This window comes from Musa acuminata, chromosome BXJ2-7, assembly GCF_036884655.1.
Source record: "Musa acuminata AAA Group cultivar baxijiao chromosome BXJ2-7, Cavendish_Baxijiao_AAA, whole genome shotgun sequence".
Classification (NCBI taxonomy): Eukaryota; Viridiplantae; Streptophyta; class Magnoliopsida; order Zingiberales; family Musaceae; genus Musa; species Musa acuminata.
Window position 1 is genome coordinate 17,091,648 of NC_088344.1, and position 20,853 is coordinate 17,112,500.

A 20,853-nucleotide genomic window follows, 5' to 3' on the forward strand; every position below is an offset into this window, starting at 1 on the left:
ATTTTGATCCTTTGTTGTGCAATTGTTCAGAGCTTGTAAAATCTGTTTGTAATTTGCATTGTCTATGAAGTGTTTTTGGATATGTTTGCTTGTGGATCCCGAGTGAGGCGTTCTCTCTAACTCGTTTTCTATTTCGTAGGTCCTAAGGGACCATGGGAGGCTTCGGGGAGGCTGACCTTTGCGGACGGACATGCAAGGGTGCCGCACGACTTAGATAAAACCAGCTAAGTCCGTGACACTATGGCCCTTCATATGCCACCATACCTAGTCACCTGACCCTATCGTGCTATCACCCCCAACCTTCTACCTCCCTTTGTGCCATCATGCATGGTTACCTAATCCTACTGCACCATCAAACCCAACCCTACAACTCTTTGTGCGCCCTCGTGCCTAGTCATTCGACCCATAATCCGTCACTTAGCATAGCTTCTCGATCTTTTGCACATTACCACCCTCAATTTTCATGAACTGATACATCATTATCCATCGAAGCCATAGATGTTTTACCCCCGTGTAGGAATTCGGTAATCGTCAAAACTATGCTATTGCCACTTGCCTAATGCATTCCACTATGGTACCATAATCCATCGTACTCTTCTATTTCGCCACTATCGCTAGTGTACCAGATCGACAGAAAGCCTAATGAAAGGTCTGAGTCAGATCGATTGAGTTGGGCAAACTAATTCAGGCAAATTGACTCATGCCCACTTCAAAGGGAATTTTAGGGTCACATCCCCTATTCTCCTTCATTAGCAGATCTTAAGTGGATATGATATAGCTAATACATTAGCATCACATATAACTAACATGTCATCATCTTAATTGTCAATATCATATGCTACACAGTAATAATTTTATCTCTATGTGAATGCACTATCGATTGAAATATGTGAAAGGATGGATTTCTATGAATGGTATGACTAACTGATAGATGGTCTAATGTCTATTATAAGCAATTGCAACCAACAAGCATAATCACCCTAAACAAATGATGTAATAGTCCTTGAGCTCCATTATAAAAAGGAAAAGGGTTGTGTTAGAACCCTTGCAGATTCTAAACTTGGGGTTGATCTCTTTAGGGGATCGGTCTCCTTGGAACTCTATAGGGGTTCCTCCCTCCAAGTTGCTGCTCAAAGGCTGCAGAAAAGATTCATCTATTGCTTATGAAAAGACAAGGAATACATGGCTATTTATAGGGCTTCTAAACCCTAACTCCTAATAGGACTCCTACTTAAGACTCTTACTTCTAACCAACTCCTAATAGGACTCCTACTTAAGACTCCTATTCCCTTACAACTCCTAATTCTTCTCTAAGAAAAAACCTCCTACATGAATGCCCCTCTCAATTAGGACTCTCCTAGCTAGAGTCCTAATAGAATGTCCCTCTCAATTAGGACTCTCTTAGCTAGAGTCCTAACAGTTTTACATGAATGTCCCTCTCAATTAGGACTCTCCAAGCTAGAGTCCTAACAGACCCGCCCTCTTCAAATCAGCCTTGTCCTCGAGGCTGATGATTCATGAATTCTGGAAATTTGATCTTCATGTCGTCATAGTTCTCCCAAGTGGCATCTTCTATTGGTAGGTTCGCCCACTGTATTAGCACTTCATTAGTGGGTCATCGTCGTCGAGTCACGATCCGTCGATCAATAATGACACTTGGCTGGGTCTGGAGTTCTCTTTGGGTAGTCATATTTGGTGGATGACTTTGGGCTGTCTCCAAGCACCTATTTAAAACTTCTGTCTGGCTGTTGGTTTGTGGGTGATATGTCATACTCCTTTTCAATTTAGTACCCTGCATATGGAATAACTTTGTCCAAAATCTGCTCTTGAAGATGCAAGTAGAATTTGTCACAAGCATAATGCGTCCCTTATAGCATAATTCTTTTGAGTCCCGATTGTAATGAGCCATGGGGCTTGGTGCTTCCTCCCATTTTTTTATAATCTTACTAGTATCTGAATCTTCCTGCCATTCCATCTTAATATCCTCAAGGAAGTCGCTGGTCGGAAGTGAAACGGTCGAAACTTCAACTTGCTCGGGTAGTTGCGAAAGCGCATCTGCAAGAACATTCTCTTTCCCCTTTTTGTAAGTTATTTCAAAATCAAATCCAAGAAGTTTTGTTACCCATTTTTGCTGCTCAGGGGATGGTATCTTTCGCTCCAAAAAGTACTTGAGGCATTTATGGTCAGTTTTATTTTGAAATCGTTGACCAATCAAGTAGGGTCTCCACCTCATTACTGCGTGCACAATGGCGAGCATCTCCTTATCATATGTTGACTTATTTTGATGGGAGGGAGATAATGCCTTGCTAGTGTATGCGAGTGGTCGACCATCTTGCATGAGAATGGCTCCAATTCTGACTCCAAATGTGTCGGCCTCAATAATGAAGGGTCGGTTGAAATCTGGTAGTCTTAGCACCGGCGTCGTCGTCATGGCTGCCTTAAGTTTGTCGAAGGCAGCAGAGGCTCTGTCCAACCATTGGAAGACATCTTTTTCTAGTAAGGAAGTAAGTGGTGCACTGATCTTTCCATAGTTTTTCACGAACTTGCGGTAGTAGCCGGTTAAACCCAGAAAGCCATGTAGCAATTTTATGTTTCTCGAGGTCGGCCAGTTTTGCATTGCTCCAATTTTGAAGGGGTCCACTGCCACACCTTCCTCTGATATGATATGCCCAAGATATTCCACCTTTTGTTGAAGAAAGCAACAATTTGTTGTGTGTTCAAAAGGTGGTTTTCCGTATGTCTTCTTCGCATGCTCGTATTTGATGATACCCGGATCAAAGGTCCAGCTTTGTAAAGATTTGTACTCCCTTTCATCTAGCAATTCATCTACTATTGGAATAAAGTATTTGTCCTTGATGATTATGCCATTGAGAGCTCGGTAATCAACACATATTCGCCTTGTTCCGTCCTTCTTGCGTACAAGTAGCACCGGCGAAGAGTAGAGGTTGCAACTTGGCCGAATAACTCCTGTTTCGAGCATCCCTTTTATAATCCTTTCTATTTCATCCTTCTGGAGATGTGGATACTGATATAGCTGAGCACTTGCTGAAGATTTGCCTGGAAGAATCATTATACAATGATCATGCCGACGGGTAAGAGGTAGGTTGCGTGGTTCGTCAAATATATTTGAAAATTCAGCAAGCAAAGGAAGTAGATTTGGATCTTCAAGTTCTGTTGGCTCTCCCTTAGTTTGCTACTCAAGTTATACCAAAAAGCCGCTGCATGCTTTATGCAAAACATTCTCCATTTGTTGTGTGCAAATCGTTGTTATGTCGCCCCCACGTTTCCCGTGCAATGTCACCTGTTTCTCCTTACTGTAAAATTTCATAATTAGTTTCATAAAATTCCAAGAAATATCACCTAATGTCGTCAACCATTTAATTCTGAGCATGGCCTCATAATTGTTAAGAGGGAGAAAGAAGAAATCTGCAATTATCTCTTGGTCCTACAGCAATAGTTTCTCCTGCGAGCGCCTACGATCATAATTCAAAATCTGTCCGTCGACGACCTTAACGTCAAACCTGCTGCAATTCTCAATAGGTAAGGCCATCTGGATAGTAACCTTACTATTTAGAAAGTTATTAGAACTGCCTGTGTCGATGAGAACAGTGATCGGTTGTTGTTTGAGAAGGCCTCCAACTTTCATCGTTTGCGGGTTTGAGTAGCCGGCTAGTGCATGTACCGTAACTTCAGTCGGTTGTGGCTCTTCTTTTGCATCTTTTTCTTCATGTTCAAAGCTCTCTTCTAGATGTTCAATGACCTCTTCTTCTATTGGTTCAATCATAAGAAGTCTCCCTTTACTACAGCGATGCTCACGGCTCCACGGCTCGTCACAATGCCAACATAACCCCTTCGCATATCGCTCCCGAAGCTCTTCTCCTGTTAACCTCTTTGGTGCAGGGACTTGGTCGACAGTAGGGGGGGCTGAGGGCTTCAATATTACTGGTTGAGGAGTGACCCTAGTCCTCCGAGCTTCATGGTTCAATTGCTCCTCTTGATGTCGTGCGAAAGAAATGGCTGCCATAAGCGTATACGGTTGTCGCGCTTTAACTTCTCCTCGGATCTCCGGCTTCAAGCCCTCAATGAAGGTCCTCAATAGCTGTTTTTGAGACCAATCATGAGTTTGATTAGATAACCTTTCAAACCTGGTTTGGTACTCCTGAATGGTGGAGGTTTGTTGGATCTTTGCTAGTTGTTCGACAATATTCTCGTAATCGGTTGGTCTGAAGCGAATCAGCAGTCCTTCTTTGAATTGTAGCCATGAAAGGACTCCATAAGTATGTTCAAACCAGTCAAACCACTGTATAGCATCCCCTTCAAGATGTATAGCTGCAATTTTCACCATAGATAGATCAGCGGTTTTGTGGTACCGAAAATATCGCTCCGCGCGCGAGATCCAACCAATCGGGTCTCCTTCTTCCCATCTAGGGAAGTCCACTCTCATGCATGGATAGTTGGGGTTGGTCATAGAGCTTCCCCTCTCTTGGAAGTCATATCTTTGGGGTTGGTGTGATTGGGCAAAGCTCTCTCCTTGATGTGATTTCTTCGGGCTTAGTGGTCGGCCCAATCTGAGTTCGGTAAAGAGCATCCGAATCTTATCCTCCATTCGCGCCTCCAAGGCTTCGAATTTAGCATTGATTACCTCCTTAGATGCCATAATATATGCCTCCAAATCTATGATGTTAAGATCTCTCTTTTGTTGTTAGGTTAAAGGCATGTATAGGTTGAGAGAAGTGATGGTCAAAAGGGTTGGTGGATTGGTGGATGTAGGCTACGATTTAGGCTTGTTTTGTGGCAGTTTTGGGTACAGTTTGAGGGTGTGGTTTAGTAGAGTTTTAGGGCTGTGGTTAAAAGTTTTGGATCTGTGGTAGATGGTAGCAAAGGTTTGACAGAAATCCGTGGAACTTGCAGCAAGTATGTGCTGTCTTGTAAGAGTAGAATTGTCGTCGAAGAAACAACGGTTTCTCAACGTAATTTCCACCAAAAACTTGAGAGAATTGAGGAGGGAATTGATAGCAAAATCACAGTTTATATGACAGCAAGGATATCTAATTTAATCAAGAAAATTTCGGCAGTATAATAGCAAGGAAATTGGTGCAAGTTGTAATTGCAGAATTATCGTCGAAAAATTTCAGCGGGTTACGATGAAAATTTGCAGCAACATAAAATCGTTTTTAGAGATGAATTTCTTAATAGATCAATCTTAGATGGAAGCCAAGATGATCTATGAAGTGTACAAGAAATTTCATTCAAAAAAGATTGCAAATAGATGGGTTAAGGCAACGATATGCAGCTGAAATTTTCTGCAGCATAGATTTTCAAGTGCAGCAGATTGGACATAAAAGATCAGTAGTTTATATTGAGAATTTTTCGATGAAACCAAAGGAAAATCTACTGTTAGGAAGTGTCAAAGGTGTCATAAAAATTTTGTAGAAATTTGGATAGAAAAAGCATAGTAGCAAGATCAAAAAGATGGTGCTATGCGGCTTGAATTCTGCAATTCAAGTGCAGCAGATTGGACATAAAAGATCAGTAGTTTATATTGAGAATTTTTTGATGAAACCAAAGGGAAACCTACTGTTAAGAAGTGTCAAAGATGTCATAAAAATTTCATAGAAATTTGGATAGAAAAAGCACTATAGCAAGATCAAATAGATGGTGCTATGCGGCTGGAATTCTACAATGTATCTTTCGTCATAGAGATGAAAACTTTGTGACGAAAAGTTTATGCAGCAATATAGGAACGATTTTTTTTTTTTTTTTGGATTTTCGAATAAGGATAACTAAATTGCAGTAGGAGTAAGGTAGGAAACTAGAACCTGTTGCAATTCACGGGGAGATCAAAGGATGATCCGTGGTGGTGGAGATGATGACGGAATTCGGTGACGATGTTTTAAGCAATTGTGGGAATTGCTTTGGATGGTTGTAGAGGGTTGATGGATGACTGTGGAAGGGCAGCGAGACGCCAAGAACGCTGCTCTGATACCAGGTGTTAGAACCCTTGCAGATTCTAAACTTGGGGTTGATCTCTTTAGGGGATCGGCCTCCTTGGAACTCTATAGGGGTTCCTCCCTCCAAGTTGCTGCTCAAAGGCTGCAGAAAAGATTCATCTATTGCTTATGAAAAGTCAAAGAATACATGGCTATTTATAGGGCTTCTAAACCCTAACTCCTAATAGGACTCCTACTTAAGACTCTTACTTCTAACCAACTCCTAATAGGACTCCTACTCAAGACTCCTATTCCCTTACAACTCCTAATTCTTCTCTAAGAAAAAACCTCCTACATGAATGCCCCTCTCAATTAGGACTCTCCTAGCTAGAGTCCTAATAGAATGTCCCTCTCAATTAGGACTCTCTTAGCTAGAGTCCTAACAGTTTTACATGAATGTCCCTCTCAATTAAAGCTAGAGTCATTTGAAATACGCTTGGACACATTGAAAAAATAATAGGTACGTTTGGACACATTGAAAAAATAATAGGTCTTCTAGACTAGCCTAACTTATTTTACTAGTTTAACTCATTTGAAATACTTGAGCGTCAGAAGGGTGTTATCAGGATCGTCTCCCGCCTTAGTTTTGTAGGGTCGAAAAACTAACTTAGTATGTTTTGTGAGAGATGGAAATTAGGTTGGATTTGAGTTGGTTTTCAGCTGCAACTCAGAATTGACTTTAACAAATATAAAAATTATTAGTTTAATAATGGTGTTTGATTGACGTAGATTCCAATATTATCTGAAAGGTTCTGAGATAGAAACACAACCAAGTGTTTATGATTTTTTTTTAAAGAAAATATGGTTGGTATGAGCTTCCACAAAGATGTGTCAAATCACCTGTTCGTCTTATTCTTCTGCTGCTTCAATTGACAAGAAGCGAGGGAGATGAGACAACTGCGAGAGTTTGGCATCGAGATATGGAGTTCGTGGTCTAAGAGATTGGGATATCAGATGAACGATATATAGGTATACAAGTTGCCATCGATGGTTCAATTGTTTTATGACTAAGCCCACTAGGGATCAACGTTGCCACAGCGTATATTCAATTGTTTGCCATCGATGGTTCAATTGTTTTATGACTAATCCCATAGGGATCAACGTTGCCATAGCGTATATTCAATTGTTCAATGCATGCAATCGATAGTTCAATCGTTTTATGACTAAGCCCACTAGGGATCAACGTTGCCGTAGCGTATATTCAATTGTTCAATGCATGCCATCGATGCTTCAATTGCGGTTGACTAAGCCCAATGTCGAACGATTTGATGAGAAAAAGAAGACCATATTACTCGTAGACGAGCGAGGCGGTATTCGTATAGGAAATTTCGCAAGTTTCCGGTCACCGCAAAGTGAGAGAAAGAAACGGCAGAGTCGAACAGTTTTGACGTTCAAAAAATATTTTTTTGTGTCACTTTAACGACTGACGGATATTTCTGTAAATTCCGCTCACCGCGGTGGTAGAATAAGAGGGTCAAATCCGTGTGATTCGATGTTAAAAGATTTATTTGTTGGGCTACTCTTACTCTACCAAGGAAGCTTCGGTAAGCTTACAATGAGTTATTGTACCCAACCCCTTTTCTTACCGGGCGGCGCTGTGGTGGAGGCGGAGTTCGACGATGGGCAACGAAGCTTCAGAGGAAAGAGGGAGTATGTGGTGAGGACTATTCTCGCGAGTAACTGCATCATTCGTCTCTGTTCTCTGTTCTTTTTCTGTCTTCTTTCTTTTTCTTGGCATCGAGGTGTAAGTGAGATCTTCCTCGATGAATGAACAATCCAGTGGCCCAAACCCTGGCGATGCGGTTCCTCCCTATTCATCGCAATCGCTGGTTGTATCATGTCCGAGGATTCTGTTCTACACATTGGTTGGTACGTAGGTGAAGCTTCATTTCGGATTGGCATTGCATTCGTGCCTAGGAATACTAGGAACACACGTCGGTCATGCTAAATAACATCCATTTCCAAGCATGCATACAAGTCAGTCAAATGTATTCATGTTGTAAACCTACACCACCAGTACATATAAATAGCACAGTGCAGAACGTGCCACTTCAAATGACACATTAAAAACCACCTGTGGTCTCGGCCATCATACATCTTATTATGTTATCATTCAGTCCTCTAGCATTGATTGCCTCATAAAATCACACACACAACATTAAGTATGTATCTTAAACGAGTTAAACGAAGCCCAAGCAGCAAAAGGGTTGTCCTTGGAGCATCAGAACATTCTCATCTGAGCTGCCTATAATAGCTATAGGCAACGGCAACAGAAGCAATGGCTGCAACCACAGCAAGAGCTGCATAGGTATCTTCCCGTTCCCAGCACTCGAACCAGGTAGGCATCGGGCAGAGCTTCCTGGTACTGGGCTCTTTGCGGCTACTAGCGTTGCCATCCTTGCTGCTACTCTTCTGCACAATGTCTTGAGCCGCCTCCTGCTCTCGTGCACACTGACTTTCTGGTTTTTCCTTCTTTGATTTGACTTGGCAACAAGAAGCCTCACCAGATCCCTGACAGCAGCCACCTGTGCCAGACATTACACTGCTGGCATGGCCGTTGCTCCCGGTGGTAGTATCAATGGAGTCATTATAACTGTTCTGATCCAATTCCCCATTGAGCTGGAGCCTAAGATTCTGAGCAGCTCTCTGTTCGTCTTCGGATAACCCCATCTGTCCCCTGATCCAGAGGTAACCTCATTGAGTTTAGTTGCATGAATTCACTTTCTTTTAGAATGAGATAGTGGATATAATTACATCTTATTGATTTGAAGACTCAGAATTGATGGCTTACGTCCGCATGATCGATTTTGGGACATCAGGTGAAAAAATTAGAGACAACATAGAAGAAAACAAAAAGGGTCAGAAAGGTACCTCCACAGGTGATCAACAATCTTTCCTTTTCCAATGTGCTGTTCAAGCAATATGGGCACATCATCTGGAGTCACATATCCATACCTTACAAGAACAAAAACAAGAAAACCATTTATTTAGATCCGATGTAAGATTTTACCCTGAGAAGAACATCTTCATAGATAAACTAGAAAGCACAAAGAAGACAATTCTTGGTTAGATGACAAGAACTGAAGAAAACAACTCAAACCACCTCATAATTTCTCCTTACCAATGCCCTGCTACTTGTCCATTGGCATTTGGGCTAAATATTATAACGTTTCCTGCGTACTTGTGTCCACCAATGTGCGAGCAAGGGCTAACAAATACTTGACCCTGCAGATCTCGTGATGTTATTTCTTCTTTGAATCCTTTAATCAGAATGGGGCCACAAACACCGCACCTCCGATCTCGGCTTCCATGAGCACATACAAAAATGTATGAACCTGAAAGTGGCTCAGGTGTACAAGGAAGCCACTCAGAGTTTTTCTTAAGCACTTCATCAACAAAATGTTCAACATCGAAATGTGTTAGTCGCCTGCAATCAACAAATTCGGCATAAGCCTAACGAAATATGATTGACGTCAATATTCTACATTTTGGTAAACAAGCTATTTCTTGATTGGATAACCTGTATCTTATCATATCTGGAAAGATCAAGACATCACCATTTGAGAAATCAGTGCCATCCACTCCTTCACATATGGTAAGACGAGTCTGCAGGAAATAGTGCAAATGAAACGATCTATCACAGAGCATATGCAAAACATACAGTAATCATGGTCTTATTATATAAAGGCAGAAAGTTTTCGGCCTAGATATATATAAAAAAAAAGTGGCATATTAAAAAGTAGTGGAGTCCGTGCATGTGTTCTGGTACCTGTGTGTGCACATGAGGGAGAGAAGACTAGAAATTAGCTTTTACAAATAAAAGAGAAATTTCATATTGAATGGTTGTAACCCCAAAAGAAAACAATAGTTTATGAAAAGTAGATAGAGAAATAATTAGTGCTACTTTTCATCATACCACTGAAAAAAGATAATTAATGCAAACAAATTCATGAGATACCCAATCAAGTAAAAAGGAACATTTTACCAAATTTAGCAATCAGATAATCCATTTAAGATTTTACACAATTGGACAACGGATAAAACATAGGAACTGCTGTTAGAGTAGGGGGCACAATACTCATGTAATCTCAGGAAAGAGGTGAAGATCTTTGTAAACTGGAAGAAACTGTCAACATCATGTAGAAACTTCCATTCAAAAGACAGTGCACCTCTCTTTATGAATCCATGACCAAGAGTCCCAAACTTCCAGCGAGGTCAGTTTACATTGTATGAGCGTATATGTTGCTACTAATAGAATCATCAATCATTTATTCAAATGCGAGAAGATCTCTATGAAACAATACTTTGAGACATTTGGAACATAATTGTCTGTCAGGTGATATTTCCTGGGTTGTAGTATTTGTTATTTTGGTAGACAATCTTCATTGATCTGCTTATTGAAGTCGGTTGCTATAGTAGGTAACATATTCTAGTCTAAGTCATTAGGTAGAAGCAGAATGCCTTCATCAACATTACTGATAGAACATCTAGAAGGAACTAAGTGCTCGTAGTCAATAATTTTTTCCATAAAGAAGCCAGCCTTACAATTCCAGATTAAGCAGCCAATTCTTTCAATGATTTTAAAATAAGAAAAAGCACCAAATATACCCGATTAGAAATCTGCTCTTCGAACAAAATATCTAATGATTATTAGCAATTATTTAACAAATTGCATAGTATATGTCATGTATTGGCAAGGTATCCTACGAATATCAGGTTCCACATAAATATGAAGAAAGCCAATGTTAGGACCCTTTTTCTGAGCTTTTGAATAATGTTTATTGAGTCTGTTTAGTCCAGTTGTTTATTGAGTTGGTTTTGTTCAGTTAGAGTTAAATAGAGATTTATTTAATATTTATTTATTATTAGAGTTCAAGTCCTGATAGACTTTGGGTGGAACTCTATAAATATAGATGTAACTGTTTCTATTCATTAATCTATGAAAAATACTATTCTGTCTTTTGACAAACCTTAGGAGGTCGATCCCCTCGAAGCGATCAAGGAGGGTCGATCCCCTCGAAGCGATCAAGGAGGGCCGATCCCCTCGAAGCGATCATTATCATCCCCATTTCTCTCCTTTTTTCGACGATAAGACTTTAGGGTCTTATTATTTGGTATCAGAGCGACAATAAGACCTTTAGGGTCTTATCATTTGGTATCAGAGCCTACGATAAGACTTTAGGGTCTTATCATTTGGTATCAGAGCCATGATAAGACTTTAGGGTCTTATCATTTGGTATCAGAGTGGCGATCCTTAGCGTTCTCGCTGCCGTAGCTATCAAAAAAACAAAAACAAAAAAAAAAGAAAGGAAAGAAAGAAGAAAGAAAGAAGAAGCAGCAACAACCGCAGCCACGCACCCCACCTGCTTCCCCTGCTTCCGGCCAGCCCACTCGCCGCCGTCGCTGCTCTCCGGCCAGCAACCGACTCTGCCCCACTTCCGGCCAGAGTCCACCGCCGCCTCCCACCCGAGCCACCACCGCTGCCAGGAGAGGACGCTGCCAGCATCCCACTCCGCCGCAGCCCTGCTCCTCTTCTCTACCGCCGCTGCAGGGCAACTCCTTCACCGCCGCCGCTGCTTCCCGGCCGATCGATCACTGCCGCCCGCCTCCCAACCGCAGCCCTAGCCGTGCCCCCCCCTTGGGTCGCAACCGCAGCCGCAGGTTGCCGCAGCCCCTCCTTGCAACGGTTGCAGAAACAGAGTTCCTCTGTTGCCGCAGTCCCTCGTCGATCGCAACCGCGCCTCCACCAGCCGCGCCGCCTCCAGCACTCCTCTTCCCTTCCAGCGCCGTCGCCACTCAGCCGACCCATCACCGCTGCGGGCCACCGTGCAACGACCGCCGCACGCCTCCCAACAGCCGATCCTCCTTGCTCTGCATCCGTAGTGCCAGAAACAGGGCAACTCATCGGTTGCCCTTGTTCCCAACCGTGACACCGCCGACTCCTTCTCCACCGCTGCCGCTGTTTCTCTACCGTACGATCACCGCCGCACCGCCGTTGCCAGCATCGCCAACGGCTCCGGCTGTGGTGCGATAGAAACAGAGCACCCTGTTTCCCATCTCCAGCATCGCAACTTCCCGGCCAGTGACGACGCTCGCTGCCTTTTTCTCCACCGCCAACGCTGCGCTCCAGCCAGCAACCACCGCTGCTACCAGCCACCGCAGCCTTCTCTTCAACCGCTCGTGATCCTTCCGGCCAACTCCTTCGGTGGTGCAACAAAAACAGAGTACGCAGCAACCACCACGCAGCAACAAAAACAGTGGCACCCTCTGCTGCCGTAGCCGCCGATTGTAACCACCGTCGTCGCTCCCGGCCAACGACCAACCCCTCATTTTGCAACAGCTGCCCTCCAACAGCGAACACAGCAACCGCAGCAAGTACGCTGCCTTGCCTCAACCCCAGCAGCGCACGCAACACCGATTCCTCTTCTCAACCTCGGCCGCATCAACGCCGCCTCCCCCTTGCTTAGCATATTCTGCCACAACCACAGATTGCCATCACCATAGGTTGCCCTCACCGCAGCATCAACCCCGTTGCTCGGCGATCGCCCCTTGGGTTGCAGCAGCTACAGTCACATCAACGCAATCGCCTTCAAACCCCGGCGCTCTCACCTCACGCAACGATAGAAACAGGGCAGCTACTCTTCCTCCAACGCAGCGACCGCAGCACTGCCCTTGGCGTCCACCTCCTCGGCAACTTCGCATCGACGGTGTTGATGCCCTTTACCGACACCAAAAATAAGAGTTGAGATTACAGATTTGCAGTCGTACGCAATGGCCACTGATAACTCGGTGAAAGCACAAATGGAACCATTGGAAATTAGAATTGAGAACCGATTACAAGAAGTACTTAATGATTTCAAAAAGGACTTACTGGGTAGCTTTAGTAAATTTCAAGAAGGTGAGAACTCAAGTTCTACATTGCACAGATCTGGAAATACTAGAAAAGGGCCCCAAGATTGTGACACAATCTATTCATACATGAAGAGGGATGGACAGCTCTCAAAAATTTGTCAGACTTCTACAGTGTTGGAATATCAAAGTAGGTTTGAAAGATTATCAAATCAAGCTAGAGATTGGTCGGAACGACAACTTCTGGATACATTTATTGAAGGTCTTATTCCAGAGATCCGGTGTGAAGTTAAGGCTCGTCAACCTCGCACTATGATAGCTGCGATCTCATTCGTACATCTACATGAGAAAACAATCAATAGGGAAAATCATAGAAACAAAAGTGACAATAACCAGATGATCAGTAAGCCACCAGCCCTATCTATTCCCAACCAAAGCCTTGACACCCGAAGACTAACCCAAGAAGAACTTAAGGAAAGATCAACAAAGGGTTTGTACTATGATGAAAAGTGGAGTATGGAGCTCCGATGTAAACAAGGGCAACATACGATGATTGAGCTAATTGGAGAGGAACCGAAAGCAGAAGAGTTGGACTCCGATCATGAAGGTATAAATTCTAATGAAGACGTTGAACCTACCGTACATACAATGCATATATTAGCTGACTACTCTAACCCGCAAACTATGGAAGTTGCCGGAACTCTAGAGCATCGGCCTATTATAGTTTTGATTGATACTGGTAGCACTAACGATTCTATGGACAGTGAGACTGTTGACCGATTGGCTCACCACATTGAAAACTATGACAGATTCGAAGTAAAGATCGTTGATGGATGGATTTTAACTTATGATAGTAAAGGCCAGGAATTTCTTGCAACGATTACTACACTAAAAGATCGACCTATTGCTTACACTGTCAAAAAGTGGAGACCATACTTACTTGATCAACGGGTTGTGATGCGTTGCAGATAGTCTATGGCTAAAGTGCTGAAAGAGAAGCTCCCCGAGATTGATGCTGCTCAGCCCTGAGGACAAGACTGATTTGAAGAGGGAGGAACTATTAGGACCCATTTTCTGAGCTTTTGAATAATGTTTATTGAGTCTGTTTAGTCCAGTTGTTTATTGAGTTGGTTTGGTTCAGTTAGAGTTAAGTAGAGGTTTATTTAATATTTATTTATTATTAGAGTTCAAGTCCTGATAGACTTTGGGTGGAACTCTATAAATAGGGATGTAACTGCTTCTATTCATTAATCTATGAAAAATACTATTCTGTCTTTTGACAAACCCTAGGAGGCCGATCCCCTCGAAGCGATCAAGGAGGGTCGATCCCCTCGAAGCGATCAAGGAAGGTCGATCCCCTCGAAGCGATCAAGGAGGGCCGATCCCCTCGAAGCGATCATTATCATCCCCATTTCTCCCCTTTCTTCGACGATAAGTCTTTAGGGTCTTATCATTTGGTATCAGAGCGACGATAAGACCTTTAGGGTCTTATCATTTGGTATCAGAGCCTACGATAAGACTTTAGGGTCTTATCAGCCAATTTGATGTACTGGTGTTTCATAGTACCATGAACACATCAACAATATGAAATGGATAAGTACTTTGTACTTATCATGATTCTTAAAGAATCACCTAGTTAATAGGTCTCATAACACACAGAAAAGATACATAATGTCATTATATTACAGGTGAAGAAAAATGCTTCTCTAATTTCCAAAAAAAATATTATGTCTATAGCAATTGAAATTCAAACCAACCAACACAAATATCAGGAAAATAACACACTTCTATTGTCTCTTAAGCAATTAAAATTTGCAGCAAACAACAAATATAGTCAGCAAAAATAGTTATCAAGAAGACATACGGGATTAACACAATTAAAAGTGAACTTAGAAAACATATTGGTGACTGTAACCAATAGCTTAGCTCATGTTAAATTTGACAAAGCTTGTGAACAATGTATGACCAATGGTGAAATTCCACAGTGCTTGTAACCTCTTGTGCACATATTTGTTTTGAAACACTTGATACGACATGGAGGCTATCTTCTCTCTACTCAAAAAATGTTTATATTGAAAATTTTAAAATTTTGATATTATTCCATATATTGTCATAAGATAATGGAACAACAGATTCATAACAAATCTAAATAAAATGGAAGGTCCAACGAGGTAGAAAGGGAAATACCTAATAAATCGGAGGAGTAACACTGGATTCACCTGCTGTATAACCTCCAATCAGAATCCATAACACAACAGATTCCTTAACATAACGGCTGAAGTTAAAAAGGTTATAGCTACATCACGTGTGCCCAAAGCCCCTTGAAATACCAAGATTTTGTATGCTGACACAAAGTCGTTCGGTTTGCACCAGTTTCGTTTAAGATTGGTAAGTCATAACACTGAATCCAGTGTTATGTTAAGGTGTCATTCTACATGTTTGATTCTGGCGGTTACCCGATAGGAAGATAGTAACAAGTCACTCCATGCTGTGTTCTAAGAAACGAATGATCACAAAGGATAGATCGAGAAGATAGATAACCGAAAGGATCAGTACCATACCCTTAGAACATGAAAGGAAAACATATACAACTACTTCACCGGGGTTTATCCTCGAGTTAGGAAATCAATCTTTTGCGAAATGATCACCGGTTGGAGCTCACGATCGGAACCCTAATCCCCTGACCACATCCCACAAAATGCCAAGAACATCCTCGGAAAGAAGAATCAAGAATAAATCGCAAGGGATGGCGGAAACCCTAGATCTCAGGAGGCAGGTTCACCTTCTTATCGATCGAGGACGCCCAGTTCTTGATCTCACCCGCCAGGAACCTCGGCAAGCGGTCGGACTCCGACCCCTCGACGTGCGAGGGCCACACCTCCGGCGACTTATAGCAGAGGAACAGGTGCCGATCGTAGGGCTGGACCGTGCCCACCAGCGGCCCCTTTCCGAACCCAGGCCGCTGGAACCCGTACTCCGCGTCGTCTCCCCCGCCGGAGGAGCAAGCGGGGAAGGCGCCGGGTCCTGCTACGGCGGGCGGCGCGGAGAGTACTCCGTCGCCGCCCTGCAAGCTCCCGGCGGCACTTCCGGCCTGAGAGCCGGGATCCGCCACGAGAGATCCGCCGTCGTCGCCGCTGGGGGAGGAGAGAGGAGGCGAGGCCATGGAAGCGGAAACCCGCAGAGTTGGAACGAGGCGGGGCTGAGCAGAGCGAAGTGGCGGACGCGACGACTTCCTTAGGCCGAAATGGCTCCTAATAGACCGGGATCAAACGATGCCTTTTCACCCACCTCTGAGTCACGTGCCCGCCCCACCTAATTCGTGTGATTGGAGGATGAACTAGGGCCCCACTTGTGGGGACAAGCCACTTACAATCACGATGAGGGTTTCTGTTAGATTCGAGGTTCCGGACTCTTTCTTCCTTCAGCGCCAGCCCAAGGGCGATGAAACAAAGCTTAAAAATTATATGCTGTACAAATGATAGGATTAGGGAATACTGTTACGTCAAAGCACGAAGCGAAACGTACATCTAACCTAACCCAAATGCATGTTGCACCGACTTAGTATGGGTTCGGGTCAAGTTATTCGGGTTATTCATGGCTACCATGTATAACAAAGCTGGTGTGGCTCGAATTGGATTGGGTTCAATCGAGATATCGTCTAGCTTTTCCGGTTTAAACCAACCCAACGTTATAACCGTAATTGGATTTTTCGACCCAAGTCGCAACCTTCGCAGAAATCTTTACTTGCACGTACCGTGCAAGGAAGGTGCACATCATCATCCCGTGCGAGCGTCCGCGAGATGGTTTGGTCTTACGGGGCTCGATGACGATGAGGAGGAGCTTTTGCGAGCGCACGTTTTCGCAGCACGTGAAACGGTGGTTCGGTACACGTTGCTTCGTGCGGAGCCCGTTCTTGTGCCACGACTCGGACTCCACAAAAGCTTCCATTTTGCGTCTTTCCCTCAAACTAGGAGAGGCTTCCTTCTCCAGCTTTTCCTCTCTTCTTTTGGATGGTAGCTTCCGGCTTTTAGCTGCTGCTGCTTCTCCCTCCGGATCTCTAACTCGGAAGTTCCCTTTGGATGCATCGTTAAAGCCGAGATTTTGGGGAATTGCCTAAGAGCTGTATTTGTTCTTCGGATTTGGCCGGCTTCTAAAGCTTTCTCCTGTTCTTGAAGCTTACAACTAAGCTCAAAATCTGAATCTTTGACGTGATTGATTTCTGCAGGAGCCTGGCCTTCCGAAGCGAATCCAACGCTTTACCGTAATGGGTACCCTCTTCAGAACTCACAGGAGGCTCGAGTTGCTCCACCTTGGTCACAGGGTTGCTGAAAGGTGTGGCGTTTATCGTTCCCCGAAGCTTCAGGACTGCGGAACCGGTGTTCTCCCCAGAAAACCCTACAAGAAATGGGCTATGAGGAGTTCTGCTGCCCGAGCTACCAGCAATGCACTCCTAGAATTTGTTCCACGGATTAAGAAGGAGAATCTTGAATTCGACCTTCCCTCCTATGACCCGTCCAAAGGTCTCACCTTGGACCTCGCCGTCATCGGCGGAGGCCCTGTGGGGCTCGCCGTCGCCCAGCAGGTGTCCGAGACAGGTCTCTTCGTCTGCTCCAGCGACCCGTCGCCCAGGCTAGTGTGGCCGAACAACTGCGGCCTTTGGGTCGAGGAGTTCGAAGCCATGGGTCTCCTCGACTGCCTCGACGCCACCTGGCCCGGCGCCGTGGTCTACGTCAACGATCGGAGGAAGAGGATTCTCGGACGGCCGTACGGCCGGGTCAACCGCAAGCAGGTCAAATCGAAGATAATGCAGACGTCTCGAATGGTGTTCGATTCCACCAGGCCAAGGTCGTCAAGGTCATCCACGAGGAGACGAAATCGCTGTTAATCTGCAGCGACGGGGTCACGATCCAGGCGATCGTCGTCGTCGACGCGACAGGGTTCTCGAGGTGCCTTGTGCAGTACGACAAGCCGTACAATCATGGGTACCAGGTAGCCTATGGGATCTTGGCGGAGGTAGAAGACCACCCATTCGATCTGGATAAGATGGTGTTCATGGGCTGGAGAAACTCGCACCTCAAGGATGGAACAGAGCTGAAGGAGAGGATCAGCAAAGTCCCGACGTTTCTGTGCGCGATGCCATTCTCATCCACGAGCATCTTCTTGGAGGAGACTTTCCTGGTCGCCTGCCCAGGACTGAAGATGGAGGACATACAGGAGAGGATGGTGGCTCGACTGAGGCATTTGGGCATCAAAGTGAATGGCATCGAAGAGGACGATAGATGCGTTCTTCCGATGGACGGGCCGCTTCCATTGCTCCCGCAGAGGGTGGTGGGGATAGGAGGAACCGCGGGCATGGTTCATCCATCCACAGGGTGCATGATCGCCAGGACTCTCGCAGCAGCTCCCGTCGTCGCCAACTCCATTGTCGAGTACCTCGGTCCAATCCATGGCCTCCTGGGCGACGAACTGTCGTCGCGGGTTTGGAAGGATCTGTGGCCGATCGAGGGGAGAAGACAGAGGGAGTTCTGCTTTGGCATGGATGTCCTGCTCAAACTGGACTTGCAAGCCACAAGGAGATTCTTCGATGCGTTATTCGATTTGGAGCCACGATACTTGCTAGGCTTCCTGTCATCGAGGTTGATTCTTCCGGAGCTTGTGCAGTTTGGGCTTTCTTTGTTCTCACATACTTCGAATACTTCCAGGTTAGAGATCATGTCCAAGGGTAGTCTGCCATTGGTGAACATGGTCAGTAACTTGCTACAGGAGAAACATTAGGCTTGAATCAATCTCAATCCTTATAAGGTTGATATCTGAAATCTCTAGTACTCTCTCACGTTCCTACACCTATTGGTGCACACTCCCAATCAATGTTAAGTGAAGATTATAAACCTTCACTATAAACAATAAACGATGTATCAGTGCCGGGAAAGCATTATCACAACTTATCTGAAACAAAAATGGTATAACATATGGAATAGAAAAAGAAAACGAGATCAATTTAAGTTTCGAATATGCATATGTTCACATGAATAAATGAATGACTCTTAAGCCTTTCCAACCCTCCCCAGCTTTCTTCCAGTCTTGCTCACTCGAGCCATCTTAACCTTCAACTACTGCAAATGGTGGCCAGCACTTCCCGTCACTCGATCAATACCATAACTCATAAACCACAAGCATTCATCCTCATGATTCTGCTGATGCTTGCATGCAGCAAAACCATTTCTTCTGTGGACACAAAAAATGCAACAGATAAAGTTAACCTCTGAAGGTGCTGCAGGTTTAAGGATTTAACTTCAAGCTATACAATGTTCCAAGAAAAATTAAGGGAATGAGCCAATAAGATGCTCATGAATTACTTACAGCAGTAGACTTAGAAGCATACGGTCCATGTTTAAAACCTGTCTCCTCCTTCCCAGGTGAGTCTGTTTCTCGTGCATTGCTCCCTGTTTTCCTCTCATCTCGGGCTTTATTAAAGATCACAGTGAACCCCTCTGCAGAAGCAGGATCATTGACATCCCACTCGCCAAACTTTGGCAAGGGCCGACCTTTGTCCTGCAGAAACCCACACGCATATTACTAATGGAAATCACCAGGGAACACGGTTTATACATATCATAACATCCATATTGGTTCATCAGCACATATCAAGTTCCATATATAGCTAACAGAAAACATACATTACATATCTCAGAAATAATGAAGAGTTCATATTGTCAAAGTATATCTAAATATGTAAACAAATGACAGAAGATTTGATGAGGCCTCTCACTAGCCGAGAAGCATTCTTTCAGAGGTAGTATTTGATTGCTGCACATCTCATTTCCTCATTTCCTAAATGCTGGAACCACCCAGATCCCCTCTAAATTACAAGGTTACTTTACCAGAATTGATCTCACTATAGGGAACTTTTATTAGATAAACCAAAGGTCGTAATGGTTATTAGATATTGCCCTCGACAGAATCCAAATAACTGAGAGGTTTATAACATATCAATTATGAGATCCAACCACCAATTATTGCACAAAGAACTACCACATAAAACCGAGTATTTTGATCAAGAATTGATTTCACTGCATCCCAAATAATTGGGAGCAGTGTTTTTAAAAGTGTTAGGCGCCAAGGTCCCAAAACGCCTTAGGCCTAGATCAAGAGTCGATCTCACTAAATCCCAAATAACTAGGGCTAGTGTTTTTAAAAGTGTTAGACGCTAAAGTCCCAAAATGCCCGAGGCACCTAGGCAAGCCTTTATAAGCATTAGGCACCAAGATCTCAAAACACCCACTAGGTACTTGCCTAAGCGCCCACCTAAGCGATGCAAGGCAGTCCAAAATATTAAAATTTTAATATTTTAAACAAGGTATGCAATTTCGTACCGTATCGGAGTTTCGACGTTCGCTCGGTACGGTACGAAACTGTATACCGAGCAGTATACCGCTTGGTATATATATATATATATATATATATATAATATTTTTATAAAAGGCGACGTCGCATCGCCTCGGCGACGTCGCCTTTCCCTTCTGCCACGGGGGGCGACGTCGCCTCGTTTATATATATATATATATATATATATATATATATATATATATATATATATATATAAGGCAACGTCGCCTGTTATAAAATATTTATATATATAATTTTTTATATTTTTTTTCGTTTCGCTCGATAACGGATGGTCCGTGTACCAGTAAGCTGACGGACTGGTACGTACCGCCCGTACCGGGCGGTATTATTCGAAATTACATATCTTGATTTTAAACAATGTTATATTGATCGAGACGTATGCTAAACAATGTTTTCAATATGGTGCTAAACGATTCTAACTCCTAACAAACTAATAGTGCATCACCTTAATATGGTATAGCAAGTTAATCGACACGAGAAAGAATGGATTAAGAAGAGGAGTAAAAGGCGACTGTAGAGGAAGGTAGGGTGAAGGAGAGGACAGCAGACGAAGACGACGACGAAGGAGGAAGCCGTGAGTGAAGGCGACAGCGAAGGAAGCTACCGA

General features: G+C 43.8%; 2 protein-coding genes and 1 pseudogene across 2 annotated transcripts in view; 1 reads left to right on the plus strand and 2 right to left on the minus strand.

The window, feature by feature from the left end:
* Window positions 1-7,958: 7,958 nt before the first annotated feature.
* Window positions 7,959-16,085, minus strand: LOC135617322 (uncharacterized). The gene is made up of 5 exons (XM_065117406.1): window positions 15,622-16,085; window positions 9,511-9,596; window positions 9,112-9,417; window positions 8,862-8,945; window positions 7,959-8,667 (listed from the first exon to the last, which is right to left on the minus strand). The coding sequence occupies exons 1-5, from the start codon at window positions 16,000-16,002 to the stop codon at window positions 8,223-8,225; spliced, it is 1,302 nt and encodes a 433-aa protein (XP_064973478.1). The 5' UTR covers window positions 16,003-16,085; the 3' UTR covers window positions 7,959-8,222.
* Window positions 16,086-16,710: 625 nt separating this feature from the next.
* LOC103974468 (lycopene beta cyclase, chloroplastic/chromoplastic-like) lies at window positions 16,711-18,822 on the plus strand (annotated as a pseudogene).
* The window catches only part of LOC135617323 (protein NOI4-like), a 5,230-nt gene continuing 3,191 nt past the window's right edge, over window positions 18,815-20,853 (minus strand). The window contains exons 2-3 of the mRNA XM_065117407.1: window positions 19,200-19,391; window positions 18,815-19,064 (exon numbers count right to left, since the gene is read on the minus strand). Of these exons, the coding sequence (XP_064973479.1) occupies window positions 19,023-19,064; window positions 19,200-19,391 (234 nt within the window). The 3' untranslated portion in view covers window positions 18,815-19,022. The remainder of the gene's footprint in view (window positions 19,065-19,199; window positions 19,392-20,853) is intronic.

Bases quoted from the DNA above. Each gene is read 5' to 3' on its own strand.
- LOC135617322 (XM_065117406.1), bottom strand. From the start codon at position 16,002: ATGGCCTCGCCTCCTCTCTCCTCCCCCAGCGGCGACGACGGCGGATCT. The intron at 9,597-15,621 runs GTGAACCTGCCT...TATTTCCTGCAG, and splicing joins CGTCCTCGATCGATAAGAAG to ACTCGTCTTACCATATGTGA. The intron at 9,418-9,510 runs GTTATCCAATCA...TGTTGATTGCAG, and splicing joins CCAGATATGATAAGATACAG to GCGACTAACACATTTCGATG.